The following is a 19,858-nucleotide window of genomic DNA, read 5'->3' on the forward strand; positions in this document are numbered from 1 at the left end:
GACTGCCACCTCCTGACTTACCCTCATATATGCATGAAGTGTCTGTGGGGAGTAATTCTTTACTCCTAGAAATCTTCCTGCTGTCTCAGCCACAAGCTTAATTAGATCTGACCTTGATTTCCTTTCCCGAGCACCATAAATAATATCAACCATGAATGCAAGGAGGGCCTCCTTGTCGATCACAATTTCCTGCCTTGAGAGAACATGAGGAGGTTGCTGCCCAGGCACCACCGGCGTTCTCCCACCAGGACCTGAGGGTCCAGGCCTTTCCACTTTCTTTAAGGCTTCTGCATACGATAGTTTATGCTGGTCTCTGACCTCCTGAACCTTATTTGCTTTCTGAAAATGTCCACACTCTTTAAATGAAGCCATGTGATTCCCTCCACAATTGGAACACTTAAAAGTCAATTCTTCACATTTCACCACATCATGGTCTCCTCCGTCTGTTCCCCCTGCAGGAAGCCGCCATATGACCAAATCTCTGGCACCTGAAGCATCGCAAAGGAGGTCTTTGATAGGGCCTGACTTGGAATGACAAACAACCTATAAAGACCCGAGCTGGAAGAGGACTTCCTTCAGAAGTTATCAACACTGGGGTATTTCTGTTTCCATCCTTATTGGCTTTAAACCTCTTCTCATGTTACTTCCCCCCTTGGCAAACGCTGCCAACAGGTAGCAAGGGGGCCTGAGACCTTGAGAAAGGGGGCGGGGCTCTGACAGGGCGCTGTGTTGCACCTCAAAATAACAGAACGCGAGTTAAAAATTTGTAAATCAGAATATTTTTCTTCTCCGCGGTATAATTATTGGGGGAGGACAAACGCGCGAGTCTCAAATTTTGGGCTGGACCCCCCCCCGGTTCCTACGCTTATGCGCATGAGGTTAAACAAGTTGTGCGGCTGCTGCTGTGTGCACCACGTGACCTTCTGGGTGCTTCCTGACAGAGCGTGTCACATGACTGTGACGTCACAGCTAGCAGTGGTTAAAGCGGAGCTCAGTTCACCTCCAACTAGCAAGTTTCGGCTCGTTACGGCAAACCGCACTGGAGGGCTTGTTGTCGACGTTAACGCGGTGCCACTGACGAAGAGAGCCGTTAATACCTTCTCTCTGCTGTCCGCCTGTTTTTGCGACGCCCCTCGTTAGCCTCGTTAGCACAACCTCTGCTAGCCGTTGCTAACGAGCGTCTGGCTGCGGTGTTTGCTGAGATTCCTCCCCGAAAACAACAACAACAACGAAACAGGACACAAACATGACTCAGGTCGCTTCTGCCCGGCCGTGGTGCCTGGGAGTGACGTTACCGCTCATTTTAGGTGAGTATTTGTCTGGTTTATCTTGACCTAAAATGCCATGTAGACGATGATAAACAAAAGGTTGCAGATATGTAATAGCCTCGCGCGAGCCAAAACGGCGTTTACTCCAGACCTGCGCGTCTTTAAAAAGTACGTTTGTTTTGTTTTTAAAGTAGTAGAGGAAATATTTAAACTCACGAAGAAATGTAGATGTGTTTATTAAACTACCAGCCTGAAAATTGCCGCGATTATCATGTGATGTGTCGGATTGTTTTTTTGTCAACAAGATTGTGGTCAGGCATTAATGTGGCGAGTCCAGTGTTACCTGGTGTGTGTGTGTGTCACCTGTGACAGTCACCAGTGGATGTCGTCAAACCAAGGGATTCCTGTTGTTCATTTTATGGCAGCAACACATGTCAGCTGAAACATGATGGACATGTTTGGGAGAGTGAGTGGGTCTATTAGAAATAAAGTAGGTCAATCTGCAACCGAAGGTACCATGACTGTATTAAATGAGCAGAGGTTGTGCAGAAGTTCACCAGTCTGCTTAAAACTAATTCTAAAATGTGTGGAATGACTGCAAGTATTCTCTTTTCCATCCATCTAGTCATCAGCTTTGACATATAGCAACGTGGCTCCACTTTGAGTCTCTTCTCGACAGTTGGAGTTTTCTTGAAGATCAGATTGTAAATATTTTGAGATCCCTTCACCGACAATATGTAATACTGTCAAACATTCTGATAATCTATACAATAATCCACTCCTATAACTCCAGCTTGCTCGTGCTGCTGTCATCAGTTATAAACACATATTTTTGATTAAATCGTGAAATGTCTTTTAACATTCAACATCTTTCTGATATGTATCTTAAGTTGGATGTTTGCATGAGTGTGTGGAGAATTGTGCCTCAGTGTGTTTGGCCTGTGATAAGCTGTGCAGGCTGTACTTTGCTTTTTGTCCATTGTCAGCTGGGATTAACCCCTGCAACCCCGGATAGTGTGGAAGTGTGGAGTCTGTTGACCTCTCCTCCCAACACGTTTGGGAATACTTAATTCTTGTTTTGTTCAGATCTTTGATGCCACTCAGATGATAATTATTTAGTTTAACTACGTAGTCACGCCCCTGGTGAGTGAAGATCAACCAGTCAACACAATAAGGTCCAACCTGGACTTAAACCAAGGTTTGACATGAGCCATGAGACGACGCTACACCACTGTGCAGCCTTAAATAGATTTATACTACTCCCTATATAATTTTAAATCACTGAAGATACTTTAAAAACATTGCTCCAGTAATTCAGTTGGTCCTAACTGTATTTCTTTGGAGCCTCTCGGAAAGGCTGCAGACTGGCTCTTCGATGATTTGCCCAAAGTTAGACTGAAACCAAAATGCTGGTAGACTCACTTTCATCAAGAACAGGAGGATAAACGTTTTGGTAAAAATCAAGGTTTTTGCTAAGATGTCTTCTATGTAGGGTCGCTGTGCCTACGGAGGAAAAAATTGTCCCAACATCCTTGTCCACTGCAACATCTTGCAGCTCTTGTGATTCATTCTCGGGTGCTGCGCCGACCTCGGGGCTTTGTCCGATTTGACATGTCTGGCAGACCTCTAATAGGAGGCGCCCAGGGGGAATCCTCACGTTACTGGTTCCTCTCAATGTAGTGGCTGGACTTGGACTCTGTCCATCTCTGAGGGTTGAGCTCTTTTATCATGAAGGATGAGGCCCCGCCGTCCTGCAGACAAATGCAATTTTCACGATCTAAATGAGCGGTGACCAAAAGGTTCATGACCATAGGTGACTGACAGGTAAAAACAAAGCCCTGCTTTACAACTCGGCCCCGACTCTCTCAATCCCGCCTCCCAACACTCACGAATACTGGAATCCCCCACACGAGGAAGGTCCTACTGACCCTCCACCTGGATGTGCTGATTTGCGTCGTCACTATTTTATGATAAAATCAGGTTTAGTTTTTCTAATACGTGTCATCACTACACATATTTATATATCAGGGTAATTTAACCACATTGTCTGTACGTTTGACCTGGAAGTGACTGTGTTTTGCAGCTGCTGCTCTACATCAGGGTTTTGCAACCGTCGCTCCGCCCACGACGGCCCAAACCACCACTGCACCACACAAAGGCCCCGGGAGACCCGAAAGGGGACAATACCACGTCATCGGCAGCAATGGCACCGTGTGTTTACTGGCCTACATGGGCCTCCAGCTCAACATCACCTCCCAGGACAAGGTGCCCGGGTAAAATCCACTCTGCTGCCGAAGCAAAGGCATTCAGGTGTTAAAACATCTCATTTATTTACAGACCGTGCAGGATGTTGTGAACATCAACCCCAACCTGACAAAAGCCTCTGGATCATGTGAGTCGGACCGGGCTGTCCTGCAGCTCACCACAGACGCTGACAAAACCAACCTCTCCTTCGTCTTCATCCTGGTGAGTCGCTGCTGCTGCTGTGCTCATCCAGCGGCCGTATTTCGTGTAAAGGCCACTAGAGGGCGGCTGCAGCTTGAAGTGAGCCCGGTCTTCAGTACTGGAGTGACTCTGATGGTGCTTTTGTCTCCAGAACACTACGTCCAATAAGTACCACTTGGGTGAAGTGTCTGTGACCGCAGCCTTGCCAGACATGAAAGGTGAGTGCTCAGAAAAAAACAAAATTAAATCTAGTCATGCAGTTTAGCAGATTGTCTGATTTCTTGTTTGTAAACGAAAACTATAGAGTAGTAGGTATGGATGTATCTTCATTGAATAATTTATATTATAATTCATGATTTATACATCTGTTTATCACTGTGTAGTTTTTAATAATATGAGGAGATTCAAACAATTTCAGAACGGAGAGTTATAAATGGAACATAATGCGACGCGCACAATGTAAAATCTATGAAGTGTTATTATATAAAACAAAGTGTTGAACAGTTTTAAGCCACAAATGCATATTTGCTCAGTCTTTCAGAGCAGGTTTTCACGACTCATTACAAAGTTGTATTAAAATGCAGATTATCTTTCATTTCAAAAGACAAAAGGTTCATGTAGCTGCCGGTGTTTTCACTCACTGGACTCGATGCTTTCTCTCTGTGGTTGACGTTGCGTCTCACGAGGAGGAGGAGGAGGAGGAGGAGGAGGAGGAGGAGTCCAGCTTTGTGTGCATGTCTGTGACGTTCGTTCACCTCATGTCATGACGAAACCATGTACACACGTCTGTTTTTAAACAAACTCCGACGTGTGGTAGGCGGGACATGCAGCAGCACAATCCGAGTCACATGGAGCACTAAAGCGTCCCGTTATCGTCTCGTCCTGATTCTACTTGGATCAAGAGAAGTTTCAAAAGTAATGAATAAAGAAGCACCACAAGCGTAATAACGCCCGTTAATTCCAGCTTTGATCCCGGTGGGTTTCCGGGTAAAGCTGGTTGTAGGATTCTGTGCACATGTCACAGACTGCAAACGTCCCAGTGCAAAGCATTATGGGATTGATCCGCTGAAATTAATCGGGTTACATATAAACTGGCATGATTTATTTATTTTTAATCATTGTTCATGTAAACAGGCCAATCTGATCCTTTAATCAAAAATAATTTAATGGGATTGACAAAGTGAGCATGTAAACGTGTCTAATGTTGTGGAGATTTAAAAAATAAAGTCACAAATCACTGAGAAAGTATAGATTTCTGTTTGCAAAAATAATTTTTTTTCAGAAAAGTAAAGTAGAGATGAAGTCCAAAGTAATTGTGTCTTAATTCCCAGTTTTTGGTATGGTATTAAATGAGAAGCTGCTTGGTGAGAAAAATAAAACCTGCAAAATAATCAACTTAATTATTTTAGTTATTTTAGTTCATATTGTGCATTTAAATTTAGATGATTTTTGAACATAAATTTTTCTTTTCTTTTTGGAAGGATTGCCACACGTTTCAACGTTTTCCAATGAGAATACCTAAAATGTGTTCACTAGACATGGAAAAGTCACTGGGTTGTCTCTGCGTCTCGTCCCACAGAACCCTTCTCGGCTCAGAACCTCAGTCTGGACTATCTGCATGGAAACCTGGGATACTCCTACATGTGCCGACAGGAACAAAGTTTGGTTGTGGCGTCCAATTTCTCCATCAACACCTTCCAGGTGCAGATCCAGCCCTTTGGCGTCGCGGGAGATCAGTTTGGAGCAGGTAAACTCCGAACGAGGTGACGTTAAAGCTCGTCGCCCAGAGATCTGAACGCTTCTCTCCTCCTCCCAGCCGAGGAGTGCCAGCTGGACCAGGACGACATGTTGATCCCCATCATCGTCGGAGGAGCGCTGGCCGGCCTCGTCCTCGTCGTGCTCCTGGCTTACCTCATCGGCAGGAAGAGGAGCCACGCCGGCTACCAGACCATCTGAGCCAACGCCCCCTAGAGGCCGGGGCACGCCGTCCCAAGCCTCCATATTAACCGCTGATCTGCTAGGCTTAACTCCACTCCTCTGTTCCTTCATCTCTTCGTGTGTGTGTGTGCGTGCGCGCATGTGTGTTTTGTCTTCATCAATAACACTAGTCATTTTCACTTTATGGAGGGTAACATGTGCTTTCTGACTTTAAATGCTCTTTCAGATGAAACAAGGTGGGTTTTCTCTGTGGGGCGCTTGTACAGGAACGAGGAAAAGTCTTTACTGTTCCTCTAACGCAGAGGAATCGTGTTCATCAGAGGGTCGACGACATCCTCAAGTTGTTTTGTACTATTTATGATTTCTGTGAAAGGATTTCTGAGGGATTTGAACCGGTAGCTATTTAAGCTTGTGCTTTTTTTGTTGTTGTGGGTTCTATCAAAGGTTAATTGTTACAAAGGGAATATATCTGCCAGTTACACATCTGCCAACTCAGACAGTGGATAGATCACTTCTCTTTCTATTGCGAGGTGTGTGTGGATTTTAAGGAACATTCTGAAGAAAATATTTACAGTTTTGCAAGGAAAAAAAGGTCAATTGGTTTCTTTGGGAAACTTTTGAGAAAATAGGTCTTGGTAAAATGATGAGTCAGGTTTTCCACCATCTCTGGTTGTTTTACTTTGGAAGTTGGAGAAAATAAGTTGGTTCCTGGACTCCGAGAACATGAGATGCAACGTAAAAGATTTGTGTGGAACAAGAACCGTCTGTTACAATATTCACATCAGTAAACTTTGTCGTACAACCAATTCATGAAAATGGTAATCAACATTAAAAGAAGTCTGTCAAATGGCCATGAGCTCCTGTATCGTTGTTTAAATGGACGAGACTCGGAACCATTAATCAGATGGGATTTTGTTCCATTTTGACGTATCAGGTGGAACTTTAAAGCATCAAGTGTGCAAAGGTGGCAGATCTGCAAGATGTTGATGGAATGGGGATCAATAATATTCATCTTTTCATGTAACTCGGCACAAAAAGTTAAGTTTCCCCTGTGGCCACAGCGACTAGGACTGGAGGAAGCAGCTCAGGACGTCACTGTGGGAGCGTTGCTCTGATTGTCACAGTCCACTGGGTGGCATTGTGCGTCAATTTGGGGCCCAGTTGTTTGTTTTATGAAAGAGGAAGAAAAAAAAAAGTTGCACTGAAGTCTTGAGACAAAGCCCCATGTACTGATGATGATGATGATGATGATTAAAAAAAAAAAAAAGAAAAAAAAAAAAAGCCAAAATGCTGTTGGTTAGTGTTCATTAGTGCCTTCCCAGCTGTCACATGATGGGATTCCAGTAAAGTAACACCCGAGGTTCTGGCTCACTGACACTGCTGCCATGTTACGGGACATTGTGTGTCTCTTGTAGCCTTTGTGTGCCGTCACTACCATAAATCTGCATTGTTTGATGTAGTTTGTTTCTTTTCTCCCTCATCGTGGTACCTATAATGAGTTATTGCAATGGTTTTACTGAGTTGGTTTGAACTGTTTCTTTTTGTTTGTGTTTTTTTAACAGAGAGGTCAATAAAAGGGAAAGAACAATTCAGTGGGGCTCTTTTCTTTTTGTTTCACCTTCATCCGCAGCAGTCAAACCAGTTTGTGGTTTGTTTTATAGGCCTCAAATCAAAAGGTTCATTACTCAACTTGGTGAAATCCAAACTTCGTGCGACGGTTACAGGTGAACGTTCATGTTTTTGAATCGTTAAATCACTGTTGTGACGGCATTTTGTAATAACTGTTGCATATTGCAACAGTTATTACAAAATGTGGGTGTTCCACTTTTGTTTTTTTAAGAAAATTGGTGTGTTATGTAATAAATTTAGACCTTTATCTGCAGACATGGTTCTATGTTTAATAAGGATAAAAAAAAATTAAGATTCAGTTGAATCATATGTCACTCCTTTTCTGTTGCTCGTGTCCTGCCAACGTAGTGACGGTAGAATGCAGGACGAAATCAAACTTTTAAATCACCTGACATTGTGGCTGGTAGATTTTTAAAGTTACAAGCCAACTAGTATTTCCACCATGTTCAAGAATATTTTTACAAAATGCGGCGGAATATTACAAAACTGGGCGTTATTACATAATAAGTTGAGCATTATTACATATTGCACCACTATTACATCATGTTGAGTTACATACCTTTTTTGGATTCTTGGTCACAGCAGAGACAAACTGCAATAATATAAGTAATAATGTAGTAATTGAATAAACAGCCTCAGGTTGGAGACGCCAGTTTTCATCACTGTTTTACATATAAGGTATTTATAAAATCAGCCAATCATGAAACGGGTGAAACTTAAAAAGCAATCTTGATATGAACCCGACCAAACCGAAGCCGTCATATTGCACAGTAACAAAACAAGTCGGTTCATTCCCACATCATGTAAGAGACTCCAAAAATATGAAAGTTCTCGTCGTATTTATAGCAGCAAAGTTCAGGGCATGAAGCCAAAGGAAAGATGTCAAAATGTCGGTTCATCTGGTCCTCGTGTCCTCACGGCGGTCCTGATTCCTCCTTCAGGAGCTGCTGTCTGCACTTCTCCCTCAGCTTATCAATCGTTGTCATCGACAGGCTTCCAGGCTCCGTGAAGATCTTCTGTGATAGAAAGAGACAAACTCACATGTTTGTTACCACCAGAGGCGAAACTACCGAAGCAAACATGCTTCAGTTGGATATTTGTTTTTTAGCTGATTTCAACATGAATATTTTACTGTTTCAGAGCAGGTTTATTACTTTTCGGTTCACTTTTGTTGTTTATACTTTAAACGATGTGCACATGTGGAGTTAATCTTAACTCCTCGCTGTGTATGATCATGTTTATTCTAAGAAATTAAATTATTGAAGTAATGTCATGAAGAGTGCAGGCTGGATATTAAGAGAGAGCATCTTTAAAAGTAAAAGGCTGTTTCAGTTGTTTTGCAGCTGTTGAAACTCAGAGCAGATTGTGAAGCTGCTACTTGACGCCCCTCTGGTCTGACCTGCATAAAGGAATGACAGTCCAGGGTGAAGGCTCCACAGGTGATCTGCTTGAAGCACTCGCACACATCAGGAAGCGACCGCGCTCGCAGGATCTCCGTCTGGTGGTGACCGACGAGAGTCAGAGCGACTCGGAAAAGCACCTTGGATCCCTCGTAGAAAAGACAGTCCCAGACCCGCAGCACCGTCTGCAAGACAGACGGAAGAAAACACGATTACAAATCCTTCTTCTTCTCTGAATGGCTTCCAGTCCAATCTCTCCTCACCTCTATCGGCAGTATGTCGATGTAAAGGCATATGAACCAGCGGGACACGACTAAGGTCCATATCCCTGGATACTGAGCCATGAGCTGTCCCACTGCGGGAGCCTTGACCTTCACCAGCTCTCCAAGGACCTCCTGGTCCATCTTCAGGCCCAACATGGCTGGGCTGTAGTAATCTACAACAATAATGGCATTCACCAAAATAAGAGAAACGTTCAGAATCTTTTCGTCGAGGAGTGCCACCCGGCTCTAACCTGGGACAACAGTTTAACATGTTTTGGAAAATCCCACTAATGTGCATTTTCATGCAGATGAAAAACAAGTTTTTATTTTTCCTTTTAGAAAGATGATTATTATCCTTCATTTCTTTTAACTGACTTCTTACTTTGAACCGCCATTTGGCGAAATTCATTTGAACGATACAGTTTTGGACTTTGGGAGACTTTCTATGCTTTTACTGGACTTTCCTTTGATCGAACATGTTACGGTAAATATTTTTCAGTTATATTACTTGTACATATTTTTTCACAGGAGATTTGAACCCTGTTTGTTTTATTTTTTTGCCATCCTCCACCTCAACTTGCAGCAAGTCATGTCAGTTTCTAGATTTACCTCCACCCTTCCACCTCTCTACGAGGAGCACTGACCTGCTGCATCTAACATGGGAAGAAAAGCCCATCACAGGTCGAACAATAGAAAAAATTATCTACACGGTTCACAATTACGGCCATTTTAGAGTCCTCCCTTCACCTTCCATTCATGTCTCTGGCTTAGAGACCATGCAAACGTCACAGGTTGTCATTTTCCTACATTCAAATGAAGACTTTTACATTCTTCTGTAGTCCGCTCTGTCCTCCTTCTTTTAATGTGTTTCTTCCATCATTACTACAGAAACTGGTGGTTGAAAGAAACTAAACCTTGCTCATGTCGGCGCAGTGGAGTTGTTTGAGACAGAGAAAAACCCACAAAGTGGCACAACCGAGGACATTTAAAGTATATTTAAGAAACTCCACCTGGGAGTATTCTGCCCAGCAATGCATCCATGAGCCAAAACGACTTCTCCTCATCTTTAGTGATGATGATGAGGTAGCCTGCGATGAAGTTCATGCCCTGGAAAAGAGGGAATATCCTGGATCACTAGTTCACATATCAAAACACGTGACAGAAACTCTTCTCGGTGTTTAGACGGTAACAACACATTTCACAGGTCCAATTAATAACACTGACCTGAATGATTGTCTGAAGGGAACAAACATCAAATCTTCTTCATTTTTAATAAACCCACCGTTTACAAACAACAGTGGATATTGTTCATAAAGTTAGAAATGCCACAGGCAGGAAAATCCTGAGCATGTATTTGAATGTATAAATAAGTAGCCAGTCCAGATCTGTATGTAAATCGACATTACATGAGAAAGGAATCAACTCTTGCATCTACACAGCTTTATTTTGTTTTTGTTTTTCACCTGACAGTACCCCACTGTGGGATTATGGTGTCCGTAGGCCAGCAGCACGTTGTACAAAGCCCTCTGCAGGCTGGGCTCAGCTCTGCCCTGGAAGAGGATGTTGTCAGGAAACGTCCGATGCATATCTGACAAGACAAGACTGTTATCTTAGCAGAACTGGGCCCGAGGTAGACGGAGGTGGAGGTGGAGGTGGAGGTGGAGGTGGAGGTGGAGGTGGAGCGCTCCAGCGGGGTTGCACCTGTGTTAATGGTTTCCTTCAGCTTGGTGTCATGCTGCAGGGACAGCAGAGTCTGGTAGTAACCCGGTTTCCTCTCCAGATGTTCCTGTGCTCCGCTGGCTGCCATCCAGATCCGGGCACGGTGCTCGTTCGGCACTCCTTTCCGGACATATCTCTTCACTTGGAGGACAGATGTTGGAGTCACACGGGGCTTTTCCACCAGAAAGAACCAGGTGGTAGTTCGGAGCCAAGGCCGGATTTAGCACCAGTTCTTTGTGTTTCCACCGCCAAAGGCCCGGGCCTATCAGGGGCTAAGCTCTAAACGGGTGCCAAGCCAGCCCCAAACCGTTGCTGGGCCAGAGCGGGGCCTGACAAGTCGTCAGCAGGGGGTGGAGTTATCGCTGGAGTTATCACTACCTACAAGGCGGAGGAGACGCTGAACCACAAACACCACCAAAGCAAGACGGACGTGAAAAAACAACAATGGAGCGACGAGGAGCCGCAATGTTTTCTGGCTGTTTGGTCTGCATCCGAGGTTCCGGCCAAACTAGATGGAGCGACCCGGACCAACCCGGTGTATCAGGGAATTCAACGGGACATGGCTGTGGTGGGGTATATCAGGACTGCGGAGCAGTTCCTGAGTAAACATAAAAAATTGAAAGAGGAGTGCCGCGGAAGTGCTTGGGGCTACGTCTGCAGTGACGCAATGACGTGGCTTTCACTCAGCTCCCCCGACAATGGAAAAACAACTGGTTCTGTGGAAGTGAAGATTTAAGAACTAGCTTTAGCGCCGGCCCTGAACTAGCACCTGGTTGTTTTTGGTGGAAAAGCCTCTTCAGAGCACGAAAGCCAGAGATTTGGTGTGTTGGAGTTTGTGTTTTTTGTACCGGTCACGTTCTTCTCCACGAGAGGTTTCTCCTGCAGGAGCTTCGACCATCTGACGGACCTCCTGTTGAGGACGGCTACGTACTCATTCATCATCTCCTTATACGACTCGAAATCATGACGTCTCTCAAAACCATAGGGGTCAATCCTGCTGGGACAAATCCACAAACACGTCGTGTTCACTTAAACAGCGCTTTACTGCCGCTTGACCCATCCACACTCCAGTGGAGGTGGCGGCCATGCAAGGCGCTTGATCCAACCATTGGGCAGCAATTTGGGGTTGGGTGTCTTGCTCAAGGACACTTCGGCCCGGCAACCTTCCAGAGAGACGACCACTCTACCAACCGAGCCACAGCCGCCCCAGCATCAGCCTGCCATGAAGGACATTGACAACAAGGGCACCGTCTTGCCCACCATGTTTTCTCTCTGGAGTGCAGCGTTGAAAAAGGCCTACAACTCCCTCCACCCTCCGGGTAGGGTTTCTGTAGGAGGGCGATCAAATTACCCCGCTGGATGAATAGTGAGCATTATCTTACTGCCCGGAGGGATTAGGAGCAAGGAGCAAAACTCAAAGTTAATATCAGAAAAGCTCTTGTCTTTTATTTCACAACGACGGGATTGTACAACGGTAAGTGCAAATATAACCAGAAAGAGAACTGATGTGGAGAGTCGACAGAAGATGCTGTGGATGTTTAAAACTCAGGAAAACATCAAAACAACATGCTGATAAAGAGCCTCGCAGATAAAAACACAAACCCTACCTGCCACTCTCATCATAGCACGTCAGAGGCTGAGTAGCTTTTCCTTCAAGTTCCCCCTCCATCGTGCGTCATGTGCTGCAGGTGGAAAAGTAAAGTGAGGCTGTAAACAAGCGTCCGGGGGGAAAAATAAAAAGGTTATTTCATCTTTACCTGTTAGAAGAGGACAGGCTGCTGTGAAGGTGAATAACAAAATGATCTACGTTTCAAATGTCTCACCTTACAGTGCTCACCTGGAGGAGGGGCCCATAGGTAGGGGTGTGTGTGTGTGTGTGAGTGTGAGAGGGAGGGGGGGGGGGGGGGGGGGGAGAGAGAGAGAGAGAGAGAGAGAGAGAGAGAGAGACAGAGAGAGAGAGAGAGCGAGAGAGAGAGAGAGAGAGAGAGAGACAGAGAGAGAGAGAGAGAGAGAGAGCGAGCGAGCGAGAGAGAGAGAGAGAGAGAGAGAGAGAGGGAGAGAGACAGACAGACAGACAGACAGACAGAGAGAGAGAGAGAGAGAGAGAGCTTAAGATGATATTTATACAAAAAACATTTGAATAGGGAAACCTATAATGTTTGCTCTTGCGTACGAACCACACACATAAATACAGGTAGTACAGGTAGCATTAGCATTAGTTTCAGTTGTAATAAAGAGAAGTCTTACGCTCTTAGTTCTTCTTTTATTTTTCAGAGTGAACTCCCAGATGTTAAAAGTTGAAGCTACAAAAGTCCCAAATAGAAGAATTAATGGGGCCAAGCTGGGATGTTTTGTCAAAGACTAAAGCTCTCAAGTCTTATTAACTGCAGAAAAAGAGAACCGAGTGCATCGACCTGGAAACAACTGATGCTGTTCACTTAATTTAAATTTAACTGAGTTACCTCCTTCCTGGACAAATGACAATAAGCATGCTCCAAACAAATGCTCCAACTTTTACTTATCACTCTGTTAACAGGAAACTTACCTCAGATGTTGCCTGTTAACTGATATATAAACATTATCTGGGCTAGTTGGTGTGTTTTCTTGTGGATTGAGTTACTTTAACATGCTTTAATGAAGAAACTCCTCTAGGTTTTACTGTGTATGTGAAGTTCAAACTCCTGTACATTTTCATATTGATGAAGTCCAGTCGTTCTGCTTTGCCCAGGGCACCAGGCAGTGTTTCCAATAATAACTCAGGGACTTTTAACAGACTTCCAGGGTGATGAACTCGATGGTTAACAGACTTCTTGTTTCTTCTTCAGCAGTCTACACACCAAAACACATGAAGTTTAGATTTGAAAAGATAAAATGTGAGAAATCCCTCGATAAGGTTTAGTGAATATGTTCCACTGCTCCAGTGACGTGTCCTGCAGAAGGAAACTCAAACTGTCCCTCTACACTATGATCCTACTTTTTGATGCTGGATGTGGGATTGATCTATTTTACCAACAAGAAAAGAGCAGCAACGATCATGAAAAAACAAAGTCATGCTTTATTCATCTTCCTTGAATGAACAATATACTTAGGCTACTTACAGGATGTATCAACAATATGAGCGAATGTTCCCGACCCTCGGAGACACTGGACAGGGGGACTTCAACCGTCACATAAATATCAAACAGACACAAATAGATTTTTTAAGGCTTACTTTGTCGTCGTCCTGATGTCACATACAGACATGTGCCATGCAGTCCCACAAATCGTTTGAATTTCTCCTAAATGCTGCCGTTTCGTCGGGGGATAACATCGTCAAGATGAAAAAGTCTTTCCTGAACAGTTAAAATGAATTTAATCCGACGAAAGAAACCGAGGAAGGGACCGGCGACGTTACACTTTGGATTTCAAGACGTGCTTCCAGCTCAGATCATTGAGAGAAATGAAACCACACACCAATACCAATATCTCTAAACCAATGCACTGCCTTTACTTTATAGTGGGAATTGATTGGTGATCCAGCCCGAGGAGACGGAAAAATGTGTTTGACACGCGTTGGATGAGCTGCATGACCGATTTCACCCGACAATTAAACCGACAGCGAATCTTCCACGATACCGAGGCATCCCGGTACAGATCTTAGCATTTACTGTACATAAAACAATCATCATCTTTTTGCATTTAGAAATTGAACATATTTATATTATTCTTCATATAGTTCTCTTTGTAAACTGTCCCAATAGATACAGTATGTACAGTAAAAACTGCAGCAGTTCTGTTGGTGCTGGTGAAATGAGCGCCACGTCCCAGACCTCGTGAGACATAGGAACTTTGCACTTTGTCACTCAGAGCTTCAGGAAACAAATCAGAGCGGACGGCTTCCTCCTCTCCAGTCCATTTAGAGCGGCCGTCCTCTCAGCGCTGTGTCCGGGCCCGCCTCCGGGGCTGTAGTGCTCCTCCGGGAGCGGAGCGGCGTCCCAGAGACCGGGCATCAGGCCGCATCCAAACCATGTCCAGAGGACAGGAAATGCTGGCAGCCGTCCTCCTAGTTTTCACTCAGCTCCCAGACGGATTCAAGTGTTTCTGTTTTCTCTATAAAGTCTACAACTTTCTTTTTTTGTTTTTATACAAGTCTTTTAAAAAAAAAAAACCCAAAAGAACTATTAACTCACTGTAAAAGAAACGAGGTTCTGCTATTCCAGAGTCGGGGTTTAGAGAGTTTTACGTTTGGATCCTGTTACAATCGGCCGGGCGAATTCCACAAAATCATCTATAAGGACCGGCCACGCTCCTGTGGAAGAAACGCCGGTGATGAGAGTCACACTGGGACAGTTTAGGAACTTTTCTCTTCCCTCTTTTCGTCTGAACTTACCTTCCTCGTCATAGTTTGACATGTCGTCTGCGATCATGTTTCCAAAGTCCAACAATAAGTTCCACGTGTCCTTTGGGATGGATCGTTTATGATGTTCCTGTAAATTACAAGATGTGGTGAACATGTGGATTAAATGTCGACAATCATAAACACATTTCCACCTCTTTTTTATTGTGACTGCAGGACGAGCATCGGTTTGTTCTTTGGACTCATGTTGTATCGATCAAGTGGAATCAAAACCAGCGATTCCAAACCCGTTTCCCCAAGGGACCTGCATGTTTATGAAGAGTTGTTGCTGGAGCCTCACGACACGCCGCATGTGAAACACAGCGTTTTATTCTATTCTGGAACGGTGATTTCCTTTCCTCTGAGGATGATCTGTTTGGCTTTACGCTCCGGGTCGGGGTGTCTGGAGGACTGGAGTCGCTTCAGCTTCAACAGGTTCAAACTTTCAATCTCCACTTTTTTCACCACAAAAGATGCATTCAGCTGGAATCTAGTCCATTTCTCCAATAAAGCCCTTTTCTATTCAGCTCTCTTGGTACTCTCCTTTTTTCATTTCTCCTTTGGACAGATCCATCTTTCTCTTTCGCCTGACGCGCCGCACCTTTCTCTCCTGCTGCTGACATTGTGAGTTTACATTTGTGTGTATTGGAGACGGAATGTTCAGACTGTCCTTTAAAACTTTTAAATAAAGATTTAAAAAGTGTTTTTTTTTTTTTTTTTTAAATGAATGATACTTTTAATGTAAATGCTTAACCGTAATAGTTTTTTGACATAAAGGAATTAAATGCAGACTCACCTATTTTCACAACATTAAAAAAATGTTATACCTCTTAAAGCCAAGAAGGCTTCTCGACCCTTGAGATTAGAAGATGAGCCGCTCTACTCCCCGGAGGTATGTCAGTGTTACAAGATAGACGGATGCAAAACAACCCCCTGGTATGGTGGCTGTTGCCTCGTTGTCAGTGCCGAGCACGGTGTGGATATGAAACCCAGTAAGAAGTAAACAAATAAGAACGCTGTAAGACGCTCTTGCCTTGTGAACTGTGTCTATTTACTGAACTCCGACTTGATCTTTGACTCACCAAAAGGAATCGATTCCAGAGATCGAGGAACTTGAACCGTCCCGACAGAACCAAGTTCCAGTATGCTACTGCCATCTCCAGATCTACACACACACACACACACACACACACACACACACACACACACACACACACACACACACACACACACACACACACACACACACACACACACACACACACACACACACACACACACACACACACACACACACACACACACACACACACACACACACACACACACACACACACACACACACACAGAGGAATCCTTCAGTCCAGTTGTTTTTACTTCATGTCTGTGGTGGTCAGCGTGTCTCTACTCACCAAGGCCCTTCTGTCCGGGGTTTTTGGCAAAGTTAAAAGTAAACTGGTAGAAGTCCTTAAACTTCCCGCAGTCTTTTAGCTCCTGTTCTAACCTTGGCAAAATGGCCTTTAGTTTTTCTGGGCCGTCGCATCTATAAAACAAAACAGAAAAGAGATGTTTTAAGCAACACAGGGTGATTACACAATGACATAACTCCCAACAGTTGCAGCATGATGGTTTTAATGTCAACCAGCTCCAGCTGATTCTGACTCATGAGCCTCCCAAGTCAAAACACTTTTGAGTCCTTCTACGAAGACACTGAATACTCAAGCTGTGGGTGGATCTATTTATAGACAGACGTTGCAATAAGACAACCGCCATGGAAAGTTACTTCTGGCCGTGTTTACAAGCCAGTTCAAGTTGTTGTCAACACAGTTCAGGTCGAAACTCACCCCACGTCTGTCATCCCGTCCAGGAACTCCTTCTTGGTGAACTCGCACTGAGTGGCAGCACGGAACTTCCAGGCAATCACCAGCACGGTGATACTGGCTGGATCCAGAGCCAGGTCGTCGCAGAACTGCTGGATCCCGTCGATACCGATTTTATTTTCATCCTGGGGATCTGTCAAGAGGAAAACCCCAGTGACTCACATGTTTTGTAAATAAACAACCTTCGGCTGGCAAATATTGTAAATATTTGAAGCTACAGAATTAAAACTTGCCTTTGTACCGATTGTAGAGTTGCTCCAGCTTTTTCCGGTCAACCGAGGTTTTCATGGATTCCTTACAGTAAAGCTCTGGATTCTGAAAATAGTTGTCCGTCGCAACTTCTAGTTTCCAGTCATTCTGTGTGAGGCAGTACACGGCCGTCTTCTCCCCGGCCTGCGTGAAGGACATGAACTGCCGTACCTTGTCCCTCTGCGAAGACTTCAGCTTATGCTGTATGAAGACAGGACAGGGGCTGTCAGACACCGGCGGGATCAGAGTGGGAAGCACAGACAGCAACAGGCAGACGCAGAGCGACACACAGACAACAACACACAGCGAAACGCAAACATCCACAGGCATTCAGGCAACGGTGAGGAGAAGAGGCCCGACCGGGAGACGCTTAAAAACCCGCCGACACATATCTGAAGCTGTTAGTCAGTCGCTTTTGACAGAAACAACGTTAGGAAAGCTGAGCTGGGACGCGGCGGTGGCCTTTATGTCCTGCCTGAAAGCAACATGGGCGTCTCTGAAGGGGGATGTTGTGGATTCTCACAGCACATGCTGTACCTCCGAGGGCCCCTCAGATAACTAGTCATAGATGTAACATGAGCAGGGTAATGGGATGCCATCGCAGGGACCGAGAGGTGCAACAAGTCTGGAGTGCAGCACAGGCTACAAATACTGAGACAAATACTCGGCAATATGTTCTTTTTATTTGGAGGGAAATATATTGCGATGAGACTTACATTAAAGTTTTTAATCATAAGTCTTAAAAGCCTCATTAGATTAGATATTCCTTTATTTGTCCCACCATGGGGACATTTAAATCGAAACAGCAGCCAGTAAATAAATTAGAGTAGCAAGAGAAAAGAACATGGACAATAAGAATCTACAACAACAATAACAGTTAAAAATATATAATCAGTCGTTGATCACAACATTATTTACCTTCTTACAAGAGTTAAAAGTGCAGTGTGTGAATTGTAATAGTATTAAAAAGCAGGAACAGGCTGAGACTGGGTTGGTGGAGTGGTCGTCGCTCAATCAGAAGGTTGCCGGTTTGATTCTCCCTATCCACATGTCGAAGTGTCTTTGAGCGAGACACTGAACCCCAATTTGCTCCCAATGCAGGGTGTGTGAATGGGAATAATAGTGTTAAGTGTTGTACAAGTGAAATCCATTTAACGTTGAAAATATATCACATAAATCCTTGTTTAGAGGAGGTTAAATTGGAAGAAGTGATCATTTCTTTTTCTCTTCCAAACTATCTAGCTCTGAACTGAGTTAGAGGACAGAAATAGTCCTTTTAAAAAGTGATCTGAGGGGGTTTATAGGAGAAAACACACCAGCACCTCCTCCTCTTCCTCATCTTCCTCCTCCCAGCAGCATCTGTGGAGCATTTCCTGGAACTGGAGACTCAAACTCTTGACTTCACGGAGCCTCTCGTGACTGATTTCTACCAACACCGACCGTTAAGCGACACCGGCTGCCGTGCACCCTGCACAGGGGTCCCGGTGCTCCGGACCCCCGGTGCTCCGGACCCCCGGTGCTCCGGACCCCCGGTGCTCCGGACCCCCGGTGCTCCGGACCCCCGGTGCTCCGGACCCCCGGTGCTCCGGACCCCCGGTGCTCCGGACCCCCGGTGTCAGCGGACCGGTGCACCGTTAGTGAGCTCAGAACACACGAGCAGCTCGTCACTCACACGGTGCTAATGCTAGCTGGGTCTGGATGTATCCCTCACGTTAACCAGAGAAAAGCTCAGAAAATCACTGTCAGTGCCATTATGGATGAGAGAGTCCCAGTCAGCGCCCCTGTGTGTGTGTGTGTGTGTGTTATTGTGTGTGTGTGTGTGTAACCTGCTCTAACACGAAGTTGCCATTCGTGTAGCTCCATGCTAGCTGCTCTCAAAATATCAACTGACCTTCCCTGTAAAGGCAGACAAACTGATCACTGTGCGACCCGCCAAAACGCAACACACCACGCACTTTAATACCGCGACCATGCCGCTCAATGTTCCGCCGCGTGGCACCAAAGCCGAAGCCCGTGTTGGTGTTTATTTTGGTTACCTACCATTTTTACACCCGCTGTTTCACCAGTTTGGGAGCCCGACTGACGCCCGCAGTGCGCATGCGCGGAAGCAGCCCAGGAGCAGATAGGTTACAGGAGAGAGGGGAGGTCTGCAGCTGCTGCTCGGCGGGGGGGGGGGGTCATTTACATGATCTCAGATTATTTTACAGAAATTAATCTCTGTGCATATGAAATACGTGGCCAACAGCGCAAGAACGGTATTTGTTCTCCCCTAAAAACTGCACACATCACTGTTTTAAGAGCCTGTGATCAGCAAGGATGAGCTAATTAACATTTTCTTACAATGTTGGAGTTGAAAACATGGGTCAAGTTTATTCCCAGCTAACATCCATTCTGTAGACTCCACGCGGTTTATTGCTGGGCAACTTAGCTACCAACTGGGCATAGACTGATAATTAACAGCCTATCTGGGACTCAAATGGGAAAACCGAAGTGTTTGTATGGGTTTAGACTGTGCAACTCACGGTACCACATGTGTTGACAAAATGCTGCATTGAGCCCACATGGGCATTTGGCACGGGTCATTATGAAACCAGAGGACAAACTCACATGCAGTCCTGTAGTATCCACATAAAAGAATGGGACTGAGATGCACTTTGTGCATGTAGCCCAGGTGTAATACCAGGTGTAATAC

The 19,858-nt window shown here is 44.9% G+C and overlaps 3 protein-coding genes across 6 annotated transcripts; 1 reads left to right on the forward strand and 2 right to left on the reverse strand.

The window, feature by feature from the left end:
- Window positions 1-746: 746 nt before the first annotated feature.
- LOC308118784 (lysosome-associated membrane glycoprotein 1-like) lies at window positions 747-6,939 on the forward strand. The gene is made up of 6 exons (XM_080478344.1): window positions 747-1,307; window positions 3,352-3,533; window positions 3,606-3,734; window positions 3,865-3,931; window positions 5,293-5,460; window positions 5,530-6,939. The coding sequence occupies exons 1-6, from the start codon at window positions 1,247-1,249 to the stop codon at window positions 5,667-5,669; spliced, it is 747 nt and encodes a 248-aa protein (XP_080334470.1). The 5' UTR covers window positions 747-1,246; the 3' UTR covers window positions 5,670-6,939.
- A 589-nt stretch (window positions 6,940-7,528) lies between these two features.
- Window positions 7,529-12,501, reverse strand: LOC308118785 (growth hormone-regulated TBC protein 1-A-like). Of its 2 annotated transcripts, none has more exons than XM_080478346.1 (9): window positions 12,420-12,501; window positions 12,270-12,344; window positions 11,511-11,656; window positions 10,645-10,803; window positions 10,407-10,531; window positions 9,954-10,050; window positions 8,944-9,116; window positions 8,680-8,865; window positions 7,529-8,296 (listed from the first exon to the last, which is right to left on the reverse strand). In XM_080478346.1, the coding sequence occupies exons 2-9, from the start codon at window positions 12,329-12,331 to the stop codon at window positions 8,195-8,197; spliced, it is 1,050 nt and encodes a 349-aa protein (XP_080334472.1). In that variant the 5' UTR covers window positions 12,332-12,344; window positions 12,420-12,501; the 3' UTR covers window positions 7,529-8,194. The 2 variants fall into 2 exon arrangements, with proteins under 2 accessions (XP_080334472.1, XP_080334471.1); XM_080478345.1 differs by having other exon boundaries at window positions 11,511-11,659; window positions 12,420-12,493.
- A 1,190-nt stretch (window positions 12,502-13,691) lies between these two features.
- Window positions 13,692-19,253, reverse strand: LOC308118756 (DCN1-like protein 1). Of its 3 annotated transcripts, none has more exons than XM_080478284.1 (7): window positions 17,642-17,695; window positions 17,151-17,367; window positions 16,882-17,050; window positions 16,450-16,580; window positions 16,120-16,202; window positions 15,032-15,128; window positions 13,692-14,950 (listed from the first exon to the last, which is right to left on the reverse strand). In XM_080478284.1, the coding sequence occupies exons 2-7, from the start codon at window positions 17,323-17,325 to the stop codon at window positions 14,871-14,873; spliced, it is 735 nt and encodes a 244-aa protein (XP_080334410.1). In that variant the 5' UTR covers window positions 17,326-17,367; window positions 17,642-17,695; the 3' UTR covers window positions 13,692-14,870. The 3 variants fall into 3 exon arrangements, with proteins under 3 accessions (XP_080334410.1, XP_080334409.1, XP_080334408.1); XM_080478283.1 differs by lacking the exon at window positions 17,642-17,695 and adding an exon at window positions 19,207-19,253 and having other exon boundaries at window positions 13,693-14,950; XM_080478282.1 differs by lacking the exon at window positions 17,642-17,695 and having other exon boundaries at window positions 13,693-14,950; window positions 17,151-17,542.
- Between the last annotated feature and the right edge of the window lie 605 nt (window positions 19,254-19,858).

Source organism: Lipophrys pholis, assembly GCF_963383615.2.
Source record: "Lipophrys pholis genome assembly, chromosome: 13".
NCBI classification, from domain to species: Eukaryota; Metazoa; Chordata; class Actinopteri; order Blenniiformes; family Blenniidae; genus Lipophrys; species Lipophrys pholis.